Below are 18527 nucleotides of genomic sequence, written 5' to 3' on the forward strand. Positions count from 1 at the left end.
GTGCGTGCCAGCACTGCTCCTGCATTCATATTGGGCAAGACTGTTTTAATTCTTTTGAAAAATGGCCTTCTTAGAGTAAGGAATGTAATGACCAGTGGGCCCAGTGATACGAAGTAATACCATGATATGCATATTTCTAGATGTTCTTCATTGCAAACTTAGTTCATAAAGCAAAAATAAAATGACATGCCTGTAATCTTCCCTTCAGCAAGCAACTTTGGAACAATTTTCCAATATTAACACTTACGAGGCCAAGTGTAATGCAACAACTGCATACCATGCAAAGACAAATCATACCACATTAAGATTTTAAAGCTGGAAAACCATGAAAGTGCTTTGTCACATGTTTATATCCAATGACCTTGACAACACTTTGACTAAAAACTTATTGGACTGCTCTGACATCTAGTTTTATATATTCTATGTAAAAGCTTAACTAATATTTAACTAATATCTAACTAATACTTATATACAAAATATTTTCATGGCCCACTTACCTAACCAGAACTGTAGATGTGTTGGCAAGGTCTTCCTCAGTAGTTTGGTGGCTGTGAATGTGACTGTTTCAATGGGAGTTGTGGTCTTTATATACTGGGAATCATTCATTCACAGCTTGAGGTTGCAGGGGTGACATTATACCATCCTCCAAAAATAACCTCTGACAAAGAGCTTCACTGATAAATGGCAAAAGAACCACCTCCTCCCAACCAGAGGTCTTGTACCTAATATGATTATTAATATAATAAATAATATAATATGGCTGCAGGTTAAAAAAAAATCAGTTGCAGTAGTTTATGAAATGGCATGTTAGAGCTGAGTGTATTTACCTCTTCCTCAGATAAAAAGAAAAACATGCAAATTAAATGAGCAGGGAAATTTAAGAGGGCATCACAGTAATCTTATTTGTCCAATGTAATGACAATGTTTTCCAATGCATTGTTTTACAAAATAGCCTTGAATTAAGACAAACCCCAGGTCAGGTTGGTGTCTTGAGCATTTAAACATTAATCATAATGAAATGAAATCTTCAGAATAAAATCATACTGCTGAATTAACTCCAGATTTAATTTTCTCAAAAAAGGAAATGGCCATTAACCCAAACACCACGCCAGGCTTTGTTTACCAATTTGCAAATGTTTGCAAACAAAACTGATGTGTTTTGTCTACTTTAAACAGACAACACAAATGAAAAAACTTTCAATTCATCTGACCTATGGACCAAAGGATTCACAACCCTCAAAATTGTCATATACAATTTGCAATTCCTACTAAGCAGGCTTATAGAGATTGAGAGAATGTGCTAAGCAATTGTATAGCATACAGTCTTCTGAACCTAAATTTAACCAACTTAAGTGACTAAATTCAACCAAGTGACAGCACCATGTTAAGATTTTATTGAATCTGTACTTTACAGTGTCTTTTCATACTGACATATTTTCAGAAAAAAAGACAGAATTGATTCAACTCATTTCTATATCCACATTCAGTGGCATTCAATATGCAATAATAATTTACTTCCATTTATTAGACAGATGTAAAAACAATATTTTATTTTGTTGAATGTAAAGACATTCTTTTCTATAAATTAACTACCTGATCTACCCGATATTCATCACATTCTTATACATTTTATTACATATAATTAAGATACTTTCAAGGTAACAGTTAACATGTTAAATGTGCAAAAAATTTTATTAACATGCAGAATTTAAATCAGATGCCCACTACAGTTTTGTGTGACACACATCTATGGCACTTTAATGCGAGGACCATGTTCAACTCCACTTGACATGTGTCTATAAAATAACACTTACAGTCCAAGGGGATGGTTTCATCTGCTGCAGGTCAGGATTTAAAAAATAAAATAAAAAACATGCATATAAATATGTTCATTGTAAATAAATTTGAAAAACAATGCATATTTTCGTTAAAAAAAAAGTAAAAACCCAGACAGAAAATTAACATTCCTATTATTATGACCCATCAAATTTCAAGTTTCTTACAAACTAACATATCCACATAGTTTGGCCTCAAAATGCATACTTGGTACGCAAAATGCACACGTTGGCAGGTCTGAATACTGTATGGCTGTCTGCGTCGTGGCAGTGTTCGAACCACTGAGCCACACCACAGTAACACAGAGAGGACAGCATCAAACCAAACAGGTTTTTATTGCTCGACATTCCGGAAGGCTCACTGATACAGGTCGTTTAGTAGCACGGGCTCTTGTCTCAAGGTGTCTTCAGTGCTGATTTCAAGTTTCCTCTGAGGGATGTAAACTGTCTTGCAGGTGGCTTGGCTGGCGGCGGACACCACGGTAGCCAGCGGGGAGAGCGTAGAGCCCGGGGTGTGGAAGAAGCTCTGCTGGATGGGCTGGGTCCCTTTGGGTGTGGCCATAAGAGGCTTAAGGAGACAAAGCACAGCATTGTTTGTCCAGCAGCCACACCTCAGCTGTTACAGTCAGCCAATGCAAATTTGTTTTACACCATTCCTTTAGACAGTTTGAGAGGTCAAGAGAAGGGCCAGCTACGCGTTTACACTTCATCAATCAAAAGAGAAGGGCGGACTGTGTGACTGTTTGCATTTCATCAATAAGCAATCAACACCTTTTCTAAAACATTTGTCAAAGGCAAACATGCTATTTCAGCAGAAGTATTGAAAGTAAGTTCATTTAATGCATACATGAATATCAATTAACTGAATCAGATTGCCACAAAATCAGCTGATTTCATATACATGTATGTATGTATGTATGTATGTATGTATGTATGTATGTATGTATGTATGTATAAGCTGCTTTACACCAATTCTCCCTTACCCTGCCAAAGGTGAATTGCTTACATTTGACTTTTTATTCATTAACAGGTTGTTTATTTACCATTTCAACAGCAGTTGAATTTCAAATCAAATTTGTAACCTACCAGCTACAAGTGCAGTTTGAATATACAGTATTAGTTATTTTGTTCAATTTAGCTTATTTTTTAGTACAGAAAGCACTGTACTTAGTTCAGTGTCATGTACTGAAAAACACTATGCATATTTATTACTATGATTCCCTAATTTTTTTACGCTGACAGAATAGTCAACTGAAATGTCTTGTTTAGTTGAATGGAAGGGATTGCACAACCAGTCAGCTTTAAAGAGAGGGAAGAGATCGGTGTACTTGGTTTGGGAATTTGACCAGGACACTAGGGTTAACCACTCTATGATTTGGACAAACGGAATAGTCTTCAGACACCGTTAGACAGAAAAGTTTCCTGTGGACCCATTCACAAGGGGAACCCTGCATAAATATTTCAGAAATACAGATCTGTTTTACAGGTCACATTCAGCCAAATTCACTTAAACAGGAATACCTGTAGAAACCTTTGTAACCAATTCTCTCACCTGCTGTAAACTGAGGAGTGCCAGGGGTTGCCCGGGCGAAGGGTGCTGGAGGGGCATGGGGGACAAGGGCTTGACAAAGATCACTCCTCCCTGCTGGAAGCCTAGCTGGGTTGGCACGGGGCTGGCCTGCCTGTGGGCAGCAGGGGCGCTGCCCGGGCTGCCCGCAGGGATCAAGCCCAGGTTCTGCAGGGTGAAGTTGATGATGGACGGGCTGGGGCTGTGCACACGCTGGCCGGGCAGCGGCGAGGGGTTCGGCTGGCCCAGAGTCGCCATCGGGGAGATGGACACCGAGGGAGCCCGCTGGATGGGGAATCTAGTAGGGGTGAATTCCTGAGCGCCCACTGGCACAGATCCTGTTAGAAAGAACCAATAGCATTAACATTGGGGTCCCGAGGTCATTACTGCAAATGAGAATTAAGCTTAGTTGACTAACCGATTAAATAAATGCATAATAATACAACAGGCAAATAGCGGTACAAATTGAAAAAAAAACAATAGTAGGTTATACCCTAGCTAATCATAAGTCCCATATCAGTTACCAATGGCAGTGTTCTTATTGCACTATGGTCAGTTGATTTAATCTTAAAAGAAAGCTGGTGTGGCCGTTGATTTCTTATTATGCGTTGGAGCCCCGAGGCCTTAGTCCTGTTAACTAGCAGCATCTGTACAGCACTCGTTACCTGCTGTGGGGGTATGGTGCACATTGTGGTTGGGGGCAGAAGCATACACACTCTCCCCTTTAGGGCACTGAGAGTCCCTGAAGCGGATGAGGGACTGCTGGGAGATGGGAATCAGATAGCCTGTTGGTATCAGGGTCTATAAAGACAAGAAGACTTCAGTTAAAATGCATGCCATTACCTTTCCACTAAAAGAACACAGATTCCATAGCAATGAACACTATGAGCGAGACCTGCGGTTACCTCAGTGTGCAGGTTGCTGGGAAGCACAGTGATTTCTTGCAGAGGGACCGCTCGGAGGGGGGTAAGGCCTGCTTCGCGGTCGGAGGGAGAAAGCACCTCCTCTTTCTCCAGAAACTTCTCCACGCTCCGGTCCAGCCTCCCCACCTCCGCGCTCTCGGGCGTGTTGATGAACTCGGGGTCCAGGTGCAGGGCTCGGGGGGAGGGGCGGTTTGGGACCACGCCCCTGCGTGCCTTTAGTCGGGCTCGCAGCATCTCGCCCAGCTTGATCGGATCAGCGGAAGAGCCCTGCTGAGCAACAATGAGGACCTTTCTTAGTCACCACCAAACCCTGGTGGTTATGTACATATCCTGAATGTTATATACACACCCTGTGCATACAGTTTATTTATTTACTTCATTTCAGTGAGGTGAAAGAATTCACCCCAACTATAATAAAAAAAATTTTAATTCTTTTTTTAAATACTCAAAAATAAAAATGACCTTATTTACTTGGAAAGATATTTTGACTGCCCAAGGGACCAATCTCTTTCGAAATTTCTTCTAAACTTCATTGCTCAACTGATGTATTTTTGTTTGTAAGGCTTTGAAAAATACGTAGAATAAATGTGTGCAAAGTAGGTTACCTCTGAAATATTTTGTGTCTTCAATGCTTTGGATGGACTGTTCTCAGGAAGGTCAGTGCAGGGCCTTTTGAAAGCGGAGGCTGGGCTTGTGGGTGAGTGGGTGGAGTCAGGTATTTGAAGCTGCCGATTCGCTGCCTGCGTCTCACCAGCGGCCAAATTTTTTTCACCAGATCTCTCTAGCATGCTGCTCTCCTTTGCGGAACTGCTCGGACTTTCACCCCCCTTTTCTTCAAACGTCATGGACCGCACAGCCAAGCCGGATGGATGTGGCTTGACAGAGGACGGTTGCATATACACAGCATAGGACCCGCCCATAGCGTGTTGGGGTAGCAACACAGGTATGCATGGCAACGCCTGTGCAGGCTGAAATGGGAACTGCACTTGAACAGTATTGTCATCATTTGCTTCAATAGTTAATACCGATTCAGCTGCTCCAGTATTTTCCCTTGTTTTCCTCCCCTCTGTTTTTACTGCTGGAGGATTTTTATTTTCCCTTTTCCTGAAAAAAGGAATATATTAGAAATCTGCAATGCTTTGGGGTTCAGTAAACAAGTACTTCAGATGCATACAATTCAATTCAACTGTGCCACAAATGCGTGCTGTAGAATATAAACTTAGCATAGCATATGTACCATGGTCTATAATATTTCTTCACTTACTTTGATTGTTCATCCAACTGTAGTTTGCAGATGGCTGCCAATTGAGCCATTTTGCTTGGATAAGGGTCTGCATCTGATGAGTCACCTGCAGAGGGAGAACAAAAGACCAGTAAGACCAAACAAACCTCTGTTTCTTGGATTTTTCTTTCAACAGTTTGCAACAAGCGAGAGTACCTTGAAAAAAGTATTTTTTGTTACTCACTTGGATGTACTTTAATGGGGCTGGTGGGGGCAGAGTTGATTTTCCTGCGGTCTTCCTGAATGCTTTTTGCTAGCTTGATCAGCGAAGGGTGTCGAGTGAAACCGCGCTTTGCTCCAGACGAGGGAAAAAGGTTTTTTGTACAGTTTTCTAAGGACATCTTGGACTCCAAAGCGCCTGCTCCACCAGACATTGAACTAGAAGGCTCTGAATGAGAGAAAATGGAGGCAGGGGAGGGCACAAAATAAAATCATGTTTAATCCCGAGAATGAAAAAAGTACAGTGGGTAGCTGAAGTTGATACGATAATGTGCACCCACCTTTGATGCTTGGGAAGTCCTCGGGACCTGTCCACTTAAAAGCAGGCTTCCTACCCCTTTCCTCCGTGACATGAACTTTCTTGATTAGCTGGAGGCTGCTCAGTACATTTGCGATGTCATACAGCCTGCGGATCTTGGCTGCAACAGAGCACGCATTTCAGTTAATTTGCCGTTCAAGACTGGTCCAACAATGTAGCATTGCCTTTACGGTATTTTAGACTGGGTTTAAAAAAAAAAAAAAAAAATTTTTTAAACACTACTCACTTTTATACTTGCTCTTATCCAGGTCTACAACCTGGTCTTCGCCGATGAGGATTTTTGCGGCAACTTCAAGACTGACCACCCGAGGGGCGGAGACGAGGAACAACATAACAAACTTCTGGCTCATTACTCTCAACGACTTATCCTTGCGGCTGTTGACCGAGGCTGTATAAAAATAATAAGGCATGGCATTCTCATTAGTTCTGCAACAATGGCAGTTTCCCACCGCTTTGTCTTATATGCAGTAAGACCTGCATTTACTCACCCGCTCTGAACTCCACACCCGGGAGCTCCACAAAGAACATTTCCCTCTGTCCCCATTCGTTTTCCCTGTCAGGCAGACTCTGCACGTCCTCGTTCTCCTTCTCCTCCCCATCGAAGTCACACTCCCGCTCAAAAGTCTTCTGCTTGATGTGCTGCATCTGCTCGCTGTACCTCTGTTCCTGCCCCACCTTCTTCAGCATGGCCAGCGTCTGCGGCAGGTTGGCCCGACCATGCCACGTGTAGCGGTTCTTCGCCAGCCTGCTGACCATGTGCAGGCTCTCCAGCACATTCATGATGTCGTAGATGCGCCTCCTCTCCACATCTAAGCCACCAAGCAGAAAGAAATATTGAATAGTGTTCTAAATCTCAAACTACCATGAAAGCAACTGCTATCGGAAATGCATTCTGGTTCGATGTTTTGATTGGATTTATAATACTGTTTCGTCTTTGTCCTTGCCTACATGACCACAATCTTAATTTATTAAGAGCATTGCTTTGTTGCCTGGATTAAATTTAGTGATTTGTTTGTATTACATAACATCCTATTTATGATGTTCTAAAAAGAAAAATGCTGCACAACTACAGGTAAAATAAATACAACAGGACTTACTAAGCTCCCCAGCCACATCATCAAGGCAAATATTGTTGCTGAGGACAGGGTTGGGAAAATCTGGATATCGTGCAAGAAATTTATGACAGAGTAATCCCAGGCTCTTCTCTTTCCGGCTTATTTGCAGTTTCTCCGATTCATCCCCAAACGCAGGCTCCTGGGGCAAAGAATCCAAAAGGACAGCTTAATACAGTTTCACAGTAAGAACTCAAGAGTGTTTTCATGAGCCCAAAGATTAGATTATTAGGAGACTCATCCATAGGATAATTACACAAATGAAGACGCAGCAGCAAAGTTTAGCATTTAAATGCTTTAAAAACGAACTCATATGCAGATATGGGGGCTATACAATATGCAAATACTGTATGACATTATTTGAAATGTGTGTCCCTAAGGTATTTACTGGATTTGTATCATAGCTGCTGCCACCAATCAAACTGTGAAGTGACAGCACCAAAAAAGAAACAACAGAAACTGAAAAGCCAATCAGAACATGGTCCCATGAAATGGAGTGGGCTAAAAGCATGCTATTCAAAAAAGCCTTTCTTCATAATCACATTAAAATCTTGTTAGCTTTACCTGAGAACAGTTGCCGGGCCCCATAATTTCAGGTTTGTCGACACACAGCTCCTTTGCTCTGTTCCTGATCTCTGGACTTGCTGCACTGAGCAGGATCTTCAGGTTAGAGGTTGGGGTCCAGGGTTCACAAACAGGACTATCTTTCCCTTTTGTGGGTGTTGTCAGAGACCCCATTTTGTATGTTGACTCGGTTGATAATGTGTGAGAGAGAGGCTGCTTTCCTGGTGTTTTTGTCAGTGCATATGGCTCAGTGAATGCATCTCCCTGTTTCATAACAAAATAATCAAAAACGTTTTGTTAGCCATCAGTATCAGTTTAAGACTACACATACTCAGATCTGATTTTACAAACAGAGACTAGCAAAATGAGTAAGTATTACCCATATATAATGTCTTCCAAAAGACAACTGTGATTTTTATATATATATATATATATATATATATATATATATATATATACATGTATAAATAAAAAATGTAACTTAGTGTAATACTTCAGAATAAATTCCAGAAACATAATTTGAAAGAAGGCACTACACTGACCTTTTCATTTTCTGAACCCCAGTCACAAATAGAGCTGATTTGGGTTTTCTGGTTCAAGTTTTGCAAATCCAGCAGAACACTTGACATTTTCCTCCTAAAAAAGATTTTTAAAATGTTGAAATACTGTTAATTCGCAGTAGATCGAAGACTACGCAGCTAAGTTTAGGAATGATATTCTACAATTTAACAGACTAACTAACGTTAGCTAACTGTTTACTATATCCTAACGTTACTTAACGCAAGAAACACCGATTGTTAAACTAAAATTACACTTTAACTAAAGCTACTGTTTAGGCTTACTGTTCTTCCTGAACGAAATGTAACATGCGGTAGATAAAACAATGACCTAATGTATCCACCCTAAAACAAAATCTAGTGTGCCAGACCATAGGAATTACAGTAGACTATCTAGCTTGTGAACCACATCCAAAACGTAATCAAACTAAAGTTCCGATACTCTTTCCCGAAAACTGATTTTAACTGACATTCGTTCTGTCGAATCAAAAGGAGAAACCAGTTTAGCATCACGCCTCCTTGCCGATGGGGACCAATCCTAACGAGGCGGGCACCAGGAATTCAGAATGTCCCGCGCAGGTAGCCGGCTATATTTTTTTAAATCTTCGCGCGGAATTTCAAGGATTCCTATTACGTAACCCGGAAATGATAATACTTTTTTTTTTTAAGTATTAAAAATCATCAGCGACGATTTAACCAAATGACAAACACGGTTTGTCAGTGCATTTATATGAGATTTTGTTATCTTTGCTCGTCACTGGTGTGCTCCTGGCGAGTATACCGACTGCAAATGAACCCCTATGTCCAGGCTAACAAACATCACTATAGACTTCGTAAGTGATGTATCATTGGATATAATATAGGCTACAGATGTGCATTTTAGTTAAAATTGTTACAATATAGCAGTTCAGGGATATAGGCTAAGTAGCCTACATATAACTAGATATAAATTGCCTTGGCTAAAGTGACCAAATTGTCACTTTCCCAAGCGCGCGGAAACTTGTTTCATTCCCCCGCTTTTCCACCTCGATAGCCTACTAGATTTTCTGGTAGCCTATACGAGAAAATATTTGAAAGTCACTGAAAACAATAAATCGCTACTCTTACTCTTTAACTTATTCATAGACAACTTATTGTGTTGAGGTATTATTTTCGAAATATGCAGGCTACTCTGTAACTAATGTTCTGTGATAGTTCAATGAAAGTATCGAGGTTGCTACATGTGTGACGTAGCAACCGTGCAGTATCCAGTGGTTAACTCTATACTCACCAAACAGTAGCAATCACTGTGACTAGCCAAACACTTAACTTTTTCCACATTAAGCAACTGTATAGCCCTATATATGGACTATAAATAAACAATTTAAAGTGTGATTGAATAAGAAGGAAAACTTACCTTTTTGCCACAGAAGGGTGGTGTTAATTTCTCCTCTGTACCCCAGTGGAACTCAATTTGTCAATAGCTAGCATTTCATGACCAGTGCGATTATTACAAAAAAAATTGGAGCATACGATTGCAGTGCTTAATTAGTAACTATTTTTTTTTATTTAAATCATGCAGTGAAAAGGTTAAACGGATTGTATTTGCTGGCCCGATAAAATAGCCTATAGCGTCCCGTTTGGTTCTAAAATGTAACCTAGAAATGTTCAGATAGGCTATCTCCCGAATAAAATACACAGAAAGATGCTGTGAAATTACCAATTTAAAATAAACTTTAAAAAATAAGTATGCTTTTGGTCAGCCACCTAGTTAACTGACTAACAATCTAAATATGAGTGCAGAAAAAAGTTTAGCTGAGTTTCACCATTTGTCCCGCCTATACGGCGCGCTCTTATCCCGCCCCAATTTTACTTTTCCTCCAGCCAACCACAGAAGTGTTGAAGTCGAGTGAAGGAGGAGCTATTCACACGTAAATAAACTTGATCCAGGTGATTGGACGTGTGCAGCACGGAACGAATGGCAGCAGTCTATACGCATTCCAGCCATACAAGCCATTTTATTTATTGCTCAATATTCTGACAATTACTAGCCTACTTAACGAAAACATAGAAAACGAAAACACATTTAAAGGATCGCCTCCGTTTACGCGACTTTTATCGAGAATGCTGCTTCTTATTATGTTGCATTACCTTGCATTACATCACGTTTCCATCTTATGTAGGCTATTTTCGCAATATTTTGCCTTTACTAACAAGCAGTCTACAGTAGGGTACCAACCTTCTATTGGACGTTACGTTGTGACATGATAAGCGCATCGCAATGCATATAACTTGTACGCTGTCAGTAGCCTACGTTGTAACATAATATAGGCTATCTGCATGGTTAGTGAATAACTGATAAAAATATGAAGGTGTGTGGTATAATCTAAGCATCTGCAGTCAATTGATAGGATTTCCACAACCTGTTGGAACTGCTGGTCTAGCATGACCAAGTTAACCGACCAGAATGACCATCACATTGCCAGATTGAGTAGCCTAAGGTACAGCAGGTAGCCTACAAGTAGCCTATAGCTATTTTCATGATCAGCTTGTCCAAAAAAAAAAAAAACAGCAGCTTGGGACAGCAATTAACCAGTTTAGATAGGCCTATTGGTGTAGTCTATACGGGTTTTTTCCAGCAAGGATGCAAGAAGCTAGCCTTTTAAACCAAAATAAATAATGCCATGTGTGCATGTTTTAAACTGTTCTAGTGTCAGATGCACATCATATACAATTTAGTTGCCTGTTCAAATGTATACAGTAACCATTTGTCAATGCATTTTGTCATGCGCTGCAGAGGATTCTTGATCATTAACACTAGATGGCAACAAATCCATTTTCTACAAAGTTTCCATGGAAACCGTCAGCGCCAAAAGTGGCAGAAAACACTGGTCTACGGAGCGATGACGTAATGTGATCGATTGGAAAGGGGGTTCGGGCTGAGCTGGGCTGAGAGGCACTGTGTTGCTACTGCCAGAGTGAGAAAAGGAGCGTAGTATGCTCTCGGCAACAGCCGGCTTTCTGAAGGAAGCTTTGGTTTTTGTTTGGGGTGAGTACTTCATGCATTGTTTTGAATTAAAATGTGGTACTTTATAACTACAAGTTAAAGAAAAGGGGTAACTTGCTGTTCACGTTTCAGGCTAATGTTTATTATCGTTTATTATCGCAGTACTAGCTAAAGATAAGCGTTCTCTAGGTAGTTGCATCTCAGGCGAACAAAATTTTTTGAGAGACGTGCTATGATGAGTAGGCTAGCTTTTGAATATTGGATTATGAATATTGGTACTCTGACATGAAAATAATGAACATGCGTCAGTTTGATGCTTTGCTTTCCCATCATATTCCCACGCAGTTTCTGAAAGATTTATTCAAGTTTTAATAGAAATGGCTACGGTTAGTCACGTAGCATAGCCGGTCAACCTCTAATCTGCAAGGGATGCAAGAAAATACTACATTACTAGTTACTCCGTTTTTTTTCTTTCTTTCTACGGGCTAAGTGCTACTTTAGTTATGGTCGCTATCAAGATGTCCAGTATTCCTCCTGGTCCGCATAGTTTGCACCTGTTAATTGGCAACAAGCTATTATGATCCGTTGAAACCGAAACGCCATGTTTTGGTTTGCGAACTTCTCGTCCCACATGTATTCAGTTGTCCGTATTCTATTACCGCGATGTGGATTTCATTAAATGTGTCCACTCTGCAATGTAACATATTTGGAGCAATCGTAAATATGTCTATTTCAGATGATAGCCGCTGGTCGGCTAATCGCATTGCGTTCTCTACTTTTGCTTTTTTTCTCCTCTAAATTATCTCTAGGCTACTCGGCGGCCGACCGATAAAACGCGAGGATGCAGTAGATATAGAATATGGTACACCAATTCTATAGGGTTCTTTGCAGATATTGAAACGTCATACACAAGAGCGTTACAGTAATAACTTATGCGAATACCGTCTTTCAACGTGCTGGGTATAATTATTTGGATTAGCCGAAAAATTGGTAAACATCAGCTATTTTATTTTGTTTTCCAGTAATGCTGCAAGCTGGTCTATTCAAAATCTGCAAGTTTTCGAATAAAGACAAATCTTTTAAATTAATGGTTTGTAAATGCTGTCATAATTGCAAAAATAGACTGCATGCTTCGCTTACAGTTTATGCAACAACTGTTTTACAGTCGTTGAATTACTCAAGCATATAGGCCTATTTAAATTATAATCTTAATAACCTATTGCAGAATATACGTAAGTACAGTGCATTTGAGTGCAGTAGCTTATAAATATAACTGCTGTAATGACTAGATGTAATGTTGGATAACCTTAATTAACCTAACAAAATTACACACACACACACACATATATATATATGTAATCTTATATTCTAGATTGATAATAATTTCCATCGTTTGAAGATTTTGTTGGTATTTGTACAAGTCTCTCAAATCATGATTTACAAGAGGACATTTCCTTCCATCACTGTTTTGTGGATCGCCCATCACAGTCTGTGTTAAGGTCTGTTGGCTTCATACTTCAGTCCTTTTCTACCTTTTAGCTCAGAGCAAGCCTATTGAATTACCCCCTTGTCAAAATCACCTGTGCATGATTAGACGACCTGAATCTGAGGGAGACTGGTTCCAAAAGTCTCCTGCGGGATTGTACTGAGAGTTCCAGCTGAGCCATTTGCAGATACACAATGGGAATAAATTAGACTTGCTCTGAAAGAGCAATGCTGATCGTATGTTCTCCTTGGATTAAATAGCCTCTCTTGCATTGAAGGTGGAGGAGCGTGTGCAGCCTTTGCCGCCATGAGAAGAAAGCCACTAGCACCTGGGACACCACCTCTCCCCTGCTGTCCTGTCCAGGTCAGCGCCTATGGACTGAAGCTGAAGTAGTGAACCATGTCTGACAAGACTGGCTGAGCCAACAACAGGCTCTCTCTGAGCTCTTTGACATGACTGTTTGTTTGGAAACGCCATGAATTGAGAGATCCAAATGGAAGAGTTGTAGGCTTGGAGAACTCGGGATTTCCCTTCTTTCTGGGAATTTTTGGTTGGATACTCTTGGTTAAGCAGAGAAGAGAGAAGGGGGAGAATCTGATAAACCGGAGATGGAGCCCGGAGCAGAGGCAGCCCCGCATCACCATCAGAGGAGACGGCCGGTGACGCACGGCTTGGAAGACCAAAAGAGGGTGAGTGCCAGGCAGGGCTTCTCTGTTGTCACATTAAAGGCTTTTGCTGAGATAAAGAAACTTTCCATTGATAGGTTATAAAGGCTGTGAATCACCCAGGAGCGTGGGGAACTTAAGTGAATGATTCACGCAGGCTATTGAGAACAGTGAGCTTTGACATGGCGCTCAGCTCAAACTTCCTCAGGCACACAAATAATCTAGAAATTTCCAACTCTTTTGCAACTGGTGGTGCAGGTTTTCCCGTTTCATTCTCTGTGCAACTAATGTGATGGGAGTCTGCAAAACGATTTCTTCATTTATATGATTTATCACTAGGTAATGTGAGCGGTGGGGCAGAAGACTTGAATTATACTTTGCAAATCTTTTTAATAATGTCGCCGCATATAGGTGCCATTATGATTCTTTTGAAAAAGATTATACCTTGGAGACTGAAGGCCAGCTGATTATAACCGACATTTGAGGATAATCAAATTGGTGTAAAAAGAGAGTTCCATTGTTGAGGGACTGTTCCGTGGCTGAAGTGCTTTTAAACTGCCAGTTGGATCTGCAGAGATCACGCTTGCATACATAACCAGGGCGCTGGGTATTGTGTTTGTGACAATGACATTAATATGCAAGGGAGGGAGATGCCTGCTCTGGGGGCGCACATATCCCATCTGCTCCAGCTTCTGACCAGGGAGCACATGATGGCCGGCCCCATGGTGACCTGCGGGCGACAGCTGGGCTCGCATCGGTTGGTCTTGAGGTGATGAAGCTGCTGTTAAAGTGAATTGTGTAGCCTTCACAGAGTTTATGAAATTCTCCATGTGCATTTGAGTTGTCCTAACCGCTCCTCAGGCACTCACGGTTTGTCCATCCACGCCCTTTGTGAGCGGAAAACAAATCTCAGTTTTGTCTAAGATTGTATTCCTGAGTCTCTTATGACCTAAATTAATGGTCATTATTCTTGCACTTACGTGCTTTAAAAAAAAAAAAAATTGGATTTAAAATATTTGTTTGGTGTATCTGAAACGATCTCCTGGTTTGAAGAGCTCAGGTGCTGTTAAAGGTCAAGGAAACTGAAATCTGTGAATTATTTGATGTGCTGATGTGTTGTTTTCATGCATTTTTGCATTCAGAAATGGCTGAGAAATAGGCTATTTAAAAATTATTATTATTAAAAAAAAAAAAAAACGTATAAAAGCCTGTCCTGGAATTGGCTTGCTTTCCCCCTTGACTAAACGCCAGGTTTTCAGTGGGTGAGGTTATCTGGGTGTTCGTTATGTTACAAAACCCTTAAGTCCAGTGGAAATCCTTTCTACATGTAATATGTAGGCTAAATGATGCTCTTTCCACTTTTGTGTGGGTAAGGCAAGTTGAAAATGCCTAATCCAATGATACCCTTCAGAGAAAATGCAGTGGAAGCTATATGCTTTTTTCTTTTCCAAAAAATGAGGAGACTTACAAGAAATGGGTTTTATTTCTGGAGCCCAGCGGCACTGCAAATTACAATGATCCATAAAAGGATACTAGTATTTGCAATGTCCATTTTTGCCCAAATGTTATGAAGCGGTAAGTAGGCCTACCATTAGCTAATGACAATTAAATAGCTTTCATGCTTAGACATGTAGAATCTAAGACTTTCTTTATTCGGATGTAATGTCCAGAGTTTGAGACTGCTGTAGTATCTAATGTTAGTGTACAGTAGCTCAATGTTACAATGTTATTACACATTGAATGTTCAGTGGGCGGCATGGTGGTGCAGTGGATAGCTCTGTTGCCCCACAGCAAGACAGTCCTGATCATTTCTGTGTCAAGTTTGCATGTAGCCTACACTCCATGTCTACATGGGTTTCCTCCAGGTACTCCGGTTTCCACCCACAGTTAAAAGACATGCAGGGGGGCAAACTGGCAACTCTAAATTGCCCATGAGTGGGTGAGTGAATGGTGTGTGTGTGTCCTCTACAATGATAAAGCCAAGTTTATGTTGCTGTAGTAGTGTAAGGTTACTGCAATTAAGAAGACTTAAGAATTGGCACTTCTGCGGAGTACAATCACAATTTGAATCCAGTTTTGTGGACCTTTGATGTAGCCTACATTCCTGTATATCTGATATCAGTAGGACAAGTTATTATTATTATTATTATTATTAATTACATTTATATAGCACTTTTCCAGATGCTCAAAGTGCTTTACAGTGAAGGGGAACTCACCTCACCCACCACCAATGTGTAGCACCCACCTGGGTGATGCATGGCAGCCATTTTGCGCCAGAACGCTCACCACACATTAGTGAAGGTGGAGAGGGAGAGAACATTAATTTAGCCAATTAAATCTGGGGATGATTTTCAGTGGCAAGTTTTTGCGAGAGGCAGATCTGGGATTTGGCCAGGACACCGGGGAACCCCCTACTCTTAGCGATAAGTGTCATGGGATCTTTAATGACCACAGAGAGTCAGGACCTCGGGTTTAACGTCTCATCTGAAAGATGGCATCTCCTACAGCACAGTGTCCCCGTCACTGCACTGGGGCATTGGGGTTTATTTGTACCAGATGGAAGATTGCCCCCTGCTGGCCCACCAACACCACTTCCAGCAGCAACTCAGTATTCCCTGGTGGTCTCCCATCCAAGTACTAACCAAGCCCACACCTGCTTAGCTTCAGCCATTTGGCAGGAGCAGAGTGCATGGAGGTATGGCTGCTGGCTATATTTTGTGATATGACATGGTCTCTGAGCATGTTTTGATAGTCTGCAAAACAAAATAGGTCTGGGGTCTGGCTGTCTGAGTTAGGTTAATTCTTTCAGTGGTTTGAGGATTATGATGTTGAAAATGTCACTTTGTCCCACTGCACTAAATAATTACTATCACTAGATGCAATACATTTTTAAAATTTGAATTTCACAGCATAAATTTTAATTCAGGGACCCACTATGCCCGCTATTGCCTTGTAATGTTTCAGACTAGCGAATCCTTTGGAGAACATTGTGTGCTGATTACTCTCATCAACAATTGAAACCAGTACACAGAAAAAGATAGGCCTAATTTGTAACATCCATCTCAAAGATTGGAACAGCTATAACAGAGCAAGTGACAAACAGAATCTTTAGACTATATTTAGACCACTTTTGTACAAGTGCCTTAATTCAGGGAACCTGCTGAATAGATTATAGGATTATATGTTACCTTGATTAATTTGAACCTACTGAATAGAATATAGGTCGATTGTATGTTGGGCCTCTATATATTCTTTGTAACTTGTAATGCTTTTTCAGCTTTCAAAAATACTTGTACTGTAGTTGTTGATGATGCATTCAGTGATTCAAGGATGAGTCTGCAGGGCTTTTTGGCTGAGAGATTTAACACTGCAGACCTGCTTTGCAATTTCCTGTGTCAATGCGGCAGCATTTTATTCAGACGGTTTATTGGAAACAGCTGCATGATAAAGTCATTGTCGAGATTCATTGTGAACATAATAAATCCAGTTTATTGGGAATGAACATTGTGTGTTAAATTACCGACTACTTGGAATTCATACTTCATCATTATTTGTGACTCTCCTTTTTTCAATTGCTAAATGAATTGGATATTTCTTTGGTGAAGTTTCAAGATATGCCCAAAGATATAAGTATCTGTATTTGTATATCCATTAATCAATTTTTTATAATAAAGGATAATGGCTAAAAATGTTCTTTTCATGGATACAAATGGTGAGTTTTCCATGTAACTACAGTCTCTCGTAAGGTCAGTGGACTGCCATGGGTTGGGATATCCCATGTCGCATGACTAGATTGGCTAAACAATTCTCCATCAGATTTGCTATAGTCCCGGGCCCGCCCCAAATGCTGGCATCATAAGGGGAAGAAGCCCGCTATTCAGCCACTTTTCTGTGTTGGATGCCCTTAGGGGAACCAAGCAACAAGGCTGCCTGGCAGTCCATTCTTCATTCAGTGAACTGGTTACGTGAGTTCTCTTTTATCTCAGAATGGACTGCCGGGGGGTTGGTAACACACACCAAAGCTGTCCCACACTATCCCCTAAGGGACACAGCTCTAGCAGTGGCATGACTGTGACAGGGGTGTACAGTATTGAATAAATCCTCTTCTCTTAATGGTCGTCGCAAAACAAAGACAATGTGTTGTCTGTTTGAAGACAACATTTTATACGGAAATGAACTATTTTTACAATTGCATCAAGCAGTCACGTGCAGCAATAACAGGATGTTAAGCAAAACCCTGCTGCTGGGCCCCACAAGTACTAAGGCACAGAAATCAAGGTTGCAACATCAAAAGAACAGATTCTAACAAATGTGTGTGGTGATGCCCATGTAGCTGCTGCAAAGATTTCCTCCTCAGATTCCCCAGCAGGGGCTACTCCACGGGTGGACTGTGCAGTCAACACCACAAGACAACAAAATGGCATCTAGGCTACTACGCAATAATCCTCTGTCTAGATGAGGACTTGCCCACATCCTCTACCACTGGGACCTTGCCTGTCAAAGGAATGGTCCGATACTACTATCAAGAGTAGTTGAATGTTGCAGACATGCCTGTTACCTGCGCAGACAATAAATTCAGAATGAGAAACTTTGTGAATGCCATTTCTTGTGTTTCTTATGGGGCACAATCCAAATCCAAAATGTGATTTGCCTTTTGGGTCATCATCATCGTCAAAATGGAGGTTTCAGTGTTGTTTTATACCAGTGATTTATTTACTGCATTTGTTTAAAGCAGATTCCATTTTCAGGAGTCTGTTTTTTTGACAACTCTTAACACTAACATAATAATTGGCTGACTAAAATTAAAAGCTGGCCCACAGTTCTGCAGCTCTTATAAGAAAATGACAGTAATGTTAATTCACAACCAGAATGATTCATTGCATTGGGAAAGTCATCTGCTTGACTGATTATACCTCATTGCACGGTTGTTAAGTCACATGAATGATTTTCAGAATTATGTGCTGAAAAACAATGTGTGTAGTTTGGTCATTAATGCTCGTGCCCTGGGATGT

At 40.8% G+C, this 18527-nt stretch overlaps 3 protein-coding genes and 1 long non-coding RNA gene across 10 annotated transcripts in view; 2 read left to right on the top strand and 2 right to left on the bottom strand.

Moving 5' to 3' along the window:
- The window catches only part of LOC135255266 (cysteine and glycine-rich protein 3-like), a 4938-nt gene extending 4342 nt beyond the window's left edge, over positions 1 to 596 (bottom strand). Inside the window, exon 1 of one of the 3 annotated variants that reach the window (XM_064336212.1) lies at positions 498 to 596. The gene's annotated coding sequence lies outside the window, so the exon portion shown is untranslated. The remainder of the gene's footprint in view (positions 1 to 497) is intronic. The other 2 variants (XM_064336213.1, XM_064336214.1) reach the window with 2 other exon arrangements.
- Positions 1 to 6534, top strand: part of LOC135255268 (uncharacterized) — a 27592-nt gene extending 21058 nt beyond the window's left edge. For both annotated transcript variants that reach the window (XR_010330135.1, XR_010330136.1), the window contains exons 4-6: positions 5101 to 5268; positions 5620 to 5698; positions 6394 to 6534. This is a non-coding gene — a long non-coding RNA (uncharacterized LOC135255268). The remainder of the gene's footprint in view (positions 1 to 5100; positions 5269 to 5619; positions 5699 to 6393) is intronic.
- Positions 1372 to 10208, bottom strand: e2f8 (E2F transcription factor 8). Of its 3 annotated transcripts, none has more exons than XM_064336209.1 (14): positions 9775 to 10208; positions 8364 to 8457; positions 7822 to 8085; positions 7243 to 7399; positions 6634 to 6954; positions 6372 to 6533; positions 6108 to 6245; positions 5792 to 5995; positions 5590 to 5674; positions 4931 to 5429; positions 4308 to 4595; positions 4068 to 4203; positions 3388 to 3740; positions 1372 to 2403 (listed from the first exon to the last, which is right to left on the bottom strand). In XM_064336209.1, the coding sequence occupies exons 2-14, from the start codon at positions 8448 to 8450 to the stop codon at positions 2194 to 2196; spliced, it is 2904 nt and encodes a 967-aa protein (XP_064192279.1). In that variant the 5' UTR covers positions 8451 to 8457; positions 9775 to 10208; the 3' UTR covers positions 1372 to 2193. The 3 variants fall into 3 exon arrangements, with proteins under 3 accessions (XP_064192279.1, XP_064192277.1, XP_064192278.1); XM_064336207.1 differs by lacking the exon at positions 9775 to 10208 and adding an exon at positions 8849 to 8955; XM_064336208.1 differs by lacking the exon at positions 9775 to 10208 and adding an exon at positions 8849 to 8953 and having other exon boundaries at positions 4308 to 4592.
- Positions 10209 to 11253: 1045 nt separating this feature from the next.
- Positions 11254 to 18527, top strand: part of LOC135255262 (neuron navigator 2-like) — a 194369-nt gene continuing 187095 nt past the window's right edge. The window contains exons 1-2 of one of the 2 annotated variants that reach the window (XM_064336200.1): positions 11254 to 11406; positions 13128 to 13539. In XM_064336200.1, coding sequence (XP_064192270.1) covers positions 13459 to 13539 — 81 coding nt within the window. In that variant the 5' untranslated portion in view covers positions 11254 to 11406; positions 13128 to 13458. Of the gene's footprint in view, positions 11407 to 13110; positions 13540 to 18527 lie in introns of both variants that reach the window. The other variant, XM_064336201.1, reaches the window with a different exon arrangement.

The sequence above is a fragment of the Anguilla rostrata genome, chromosome 5 (genome assembly GCF_018555375.3).
Source record: "Anguilla rostrata isolate EN2019 chromosome 5, ASM1855537v3, whole genome shotgun sequence".
In the NCBI taxonomy this organism is placed as follows: domain Eukaryota; kingdom Metazoa; phylum Chordata; class Actinopteri; order Anguilliformes; family Anguillidae; genus Anguilla; species Anguilla rostrata.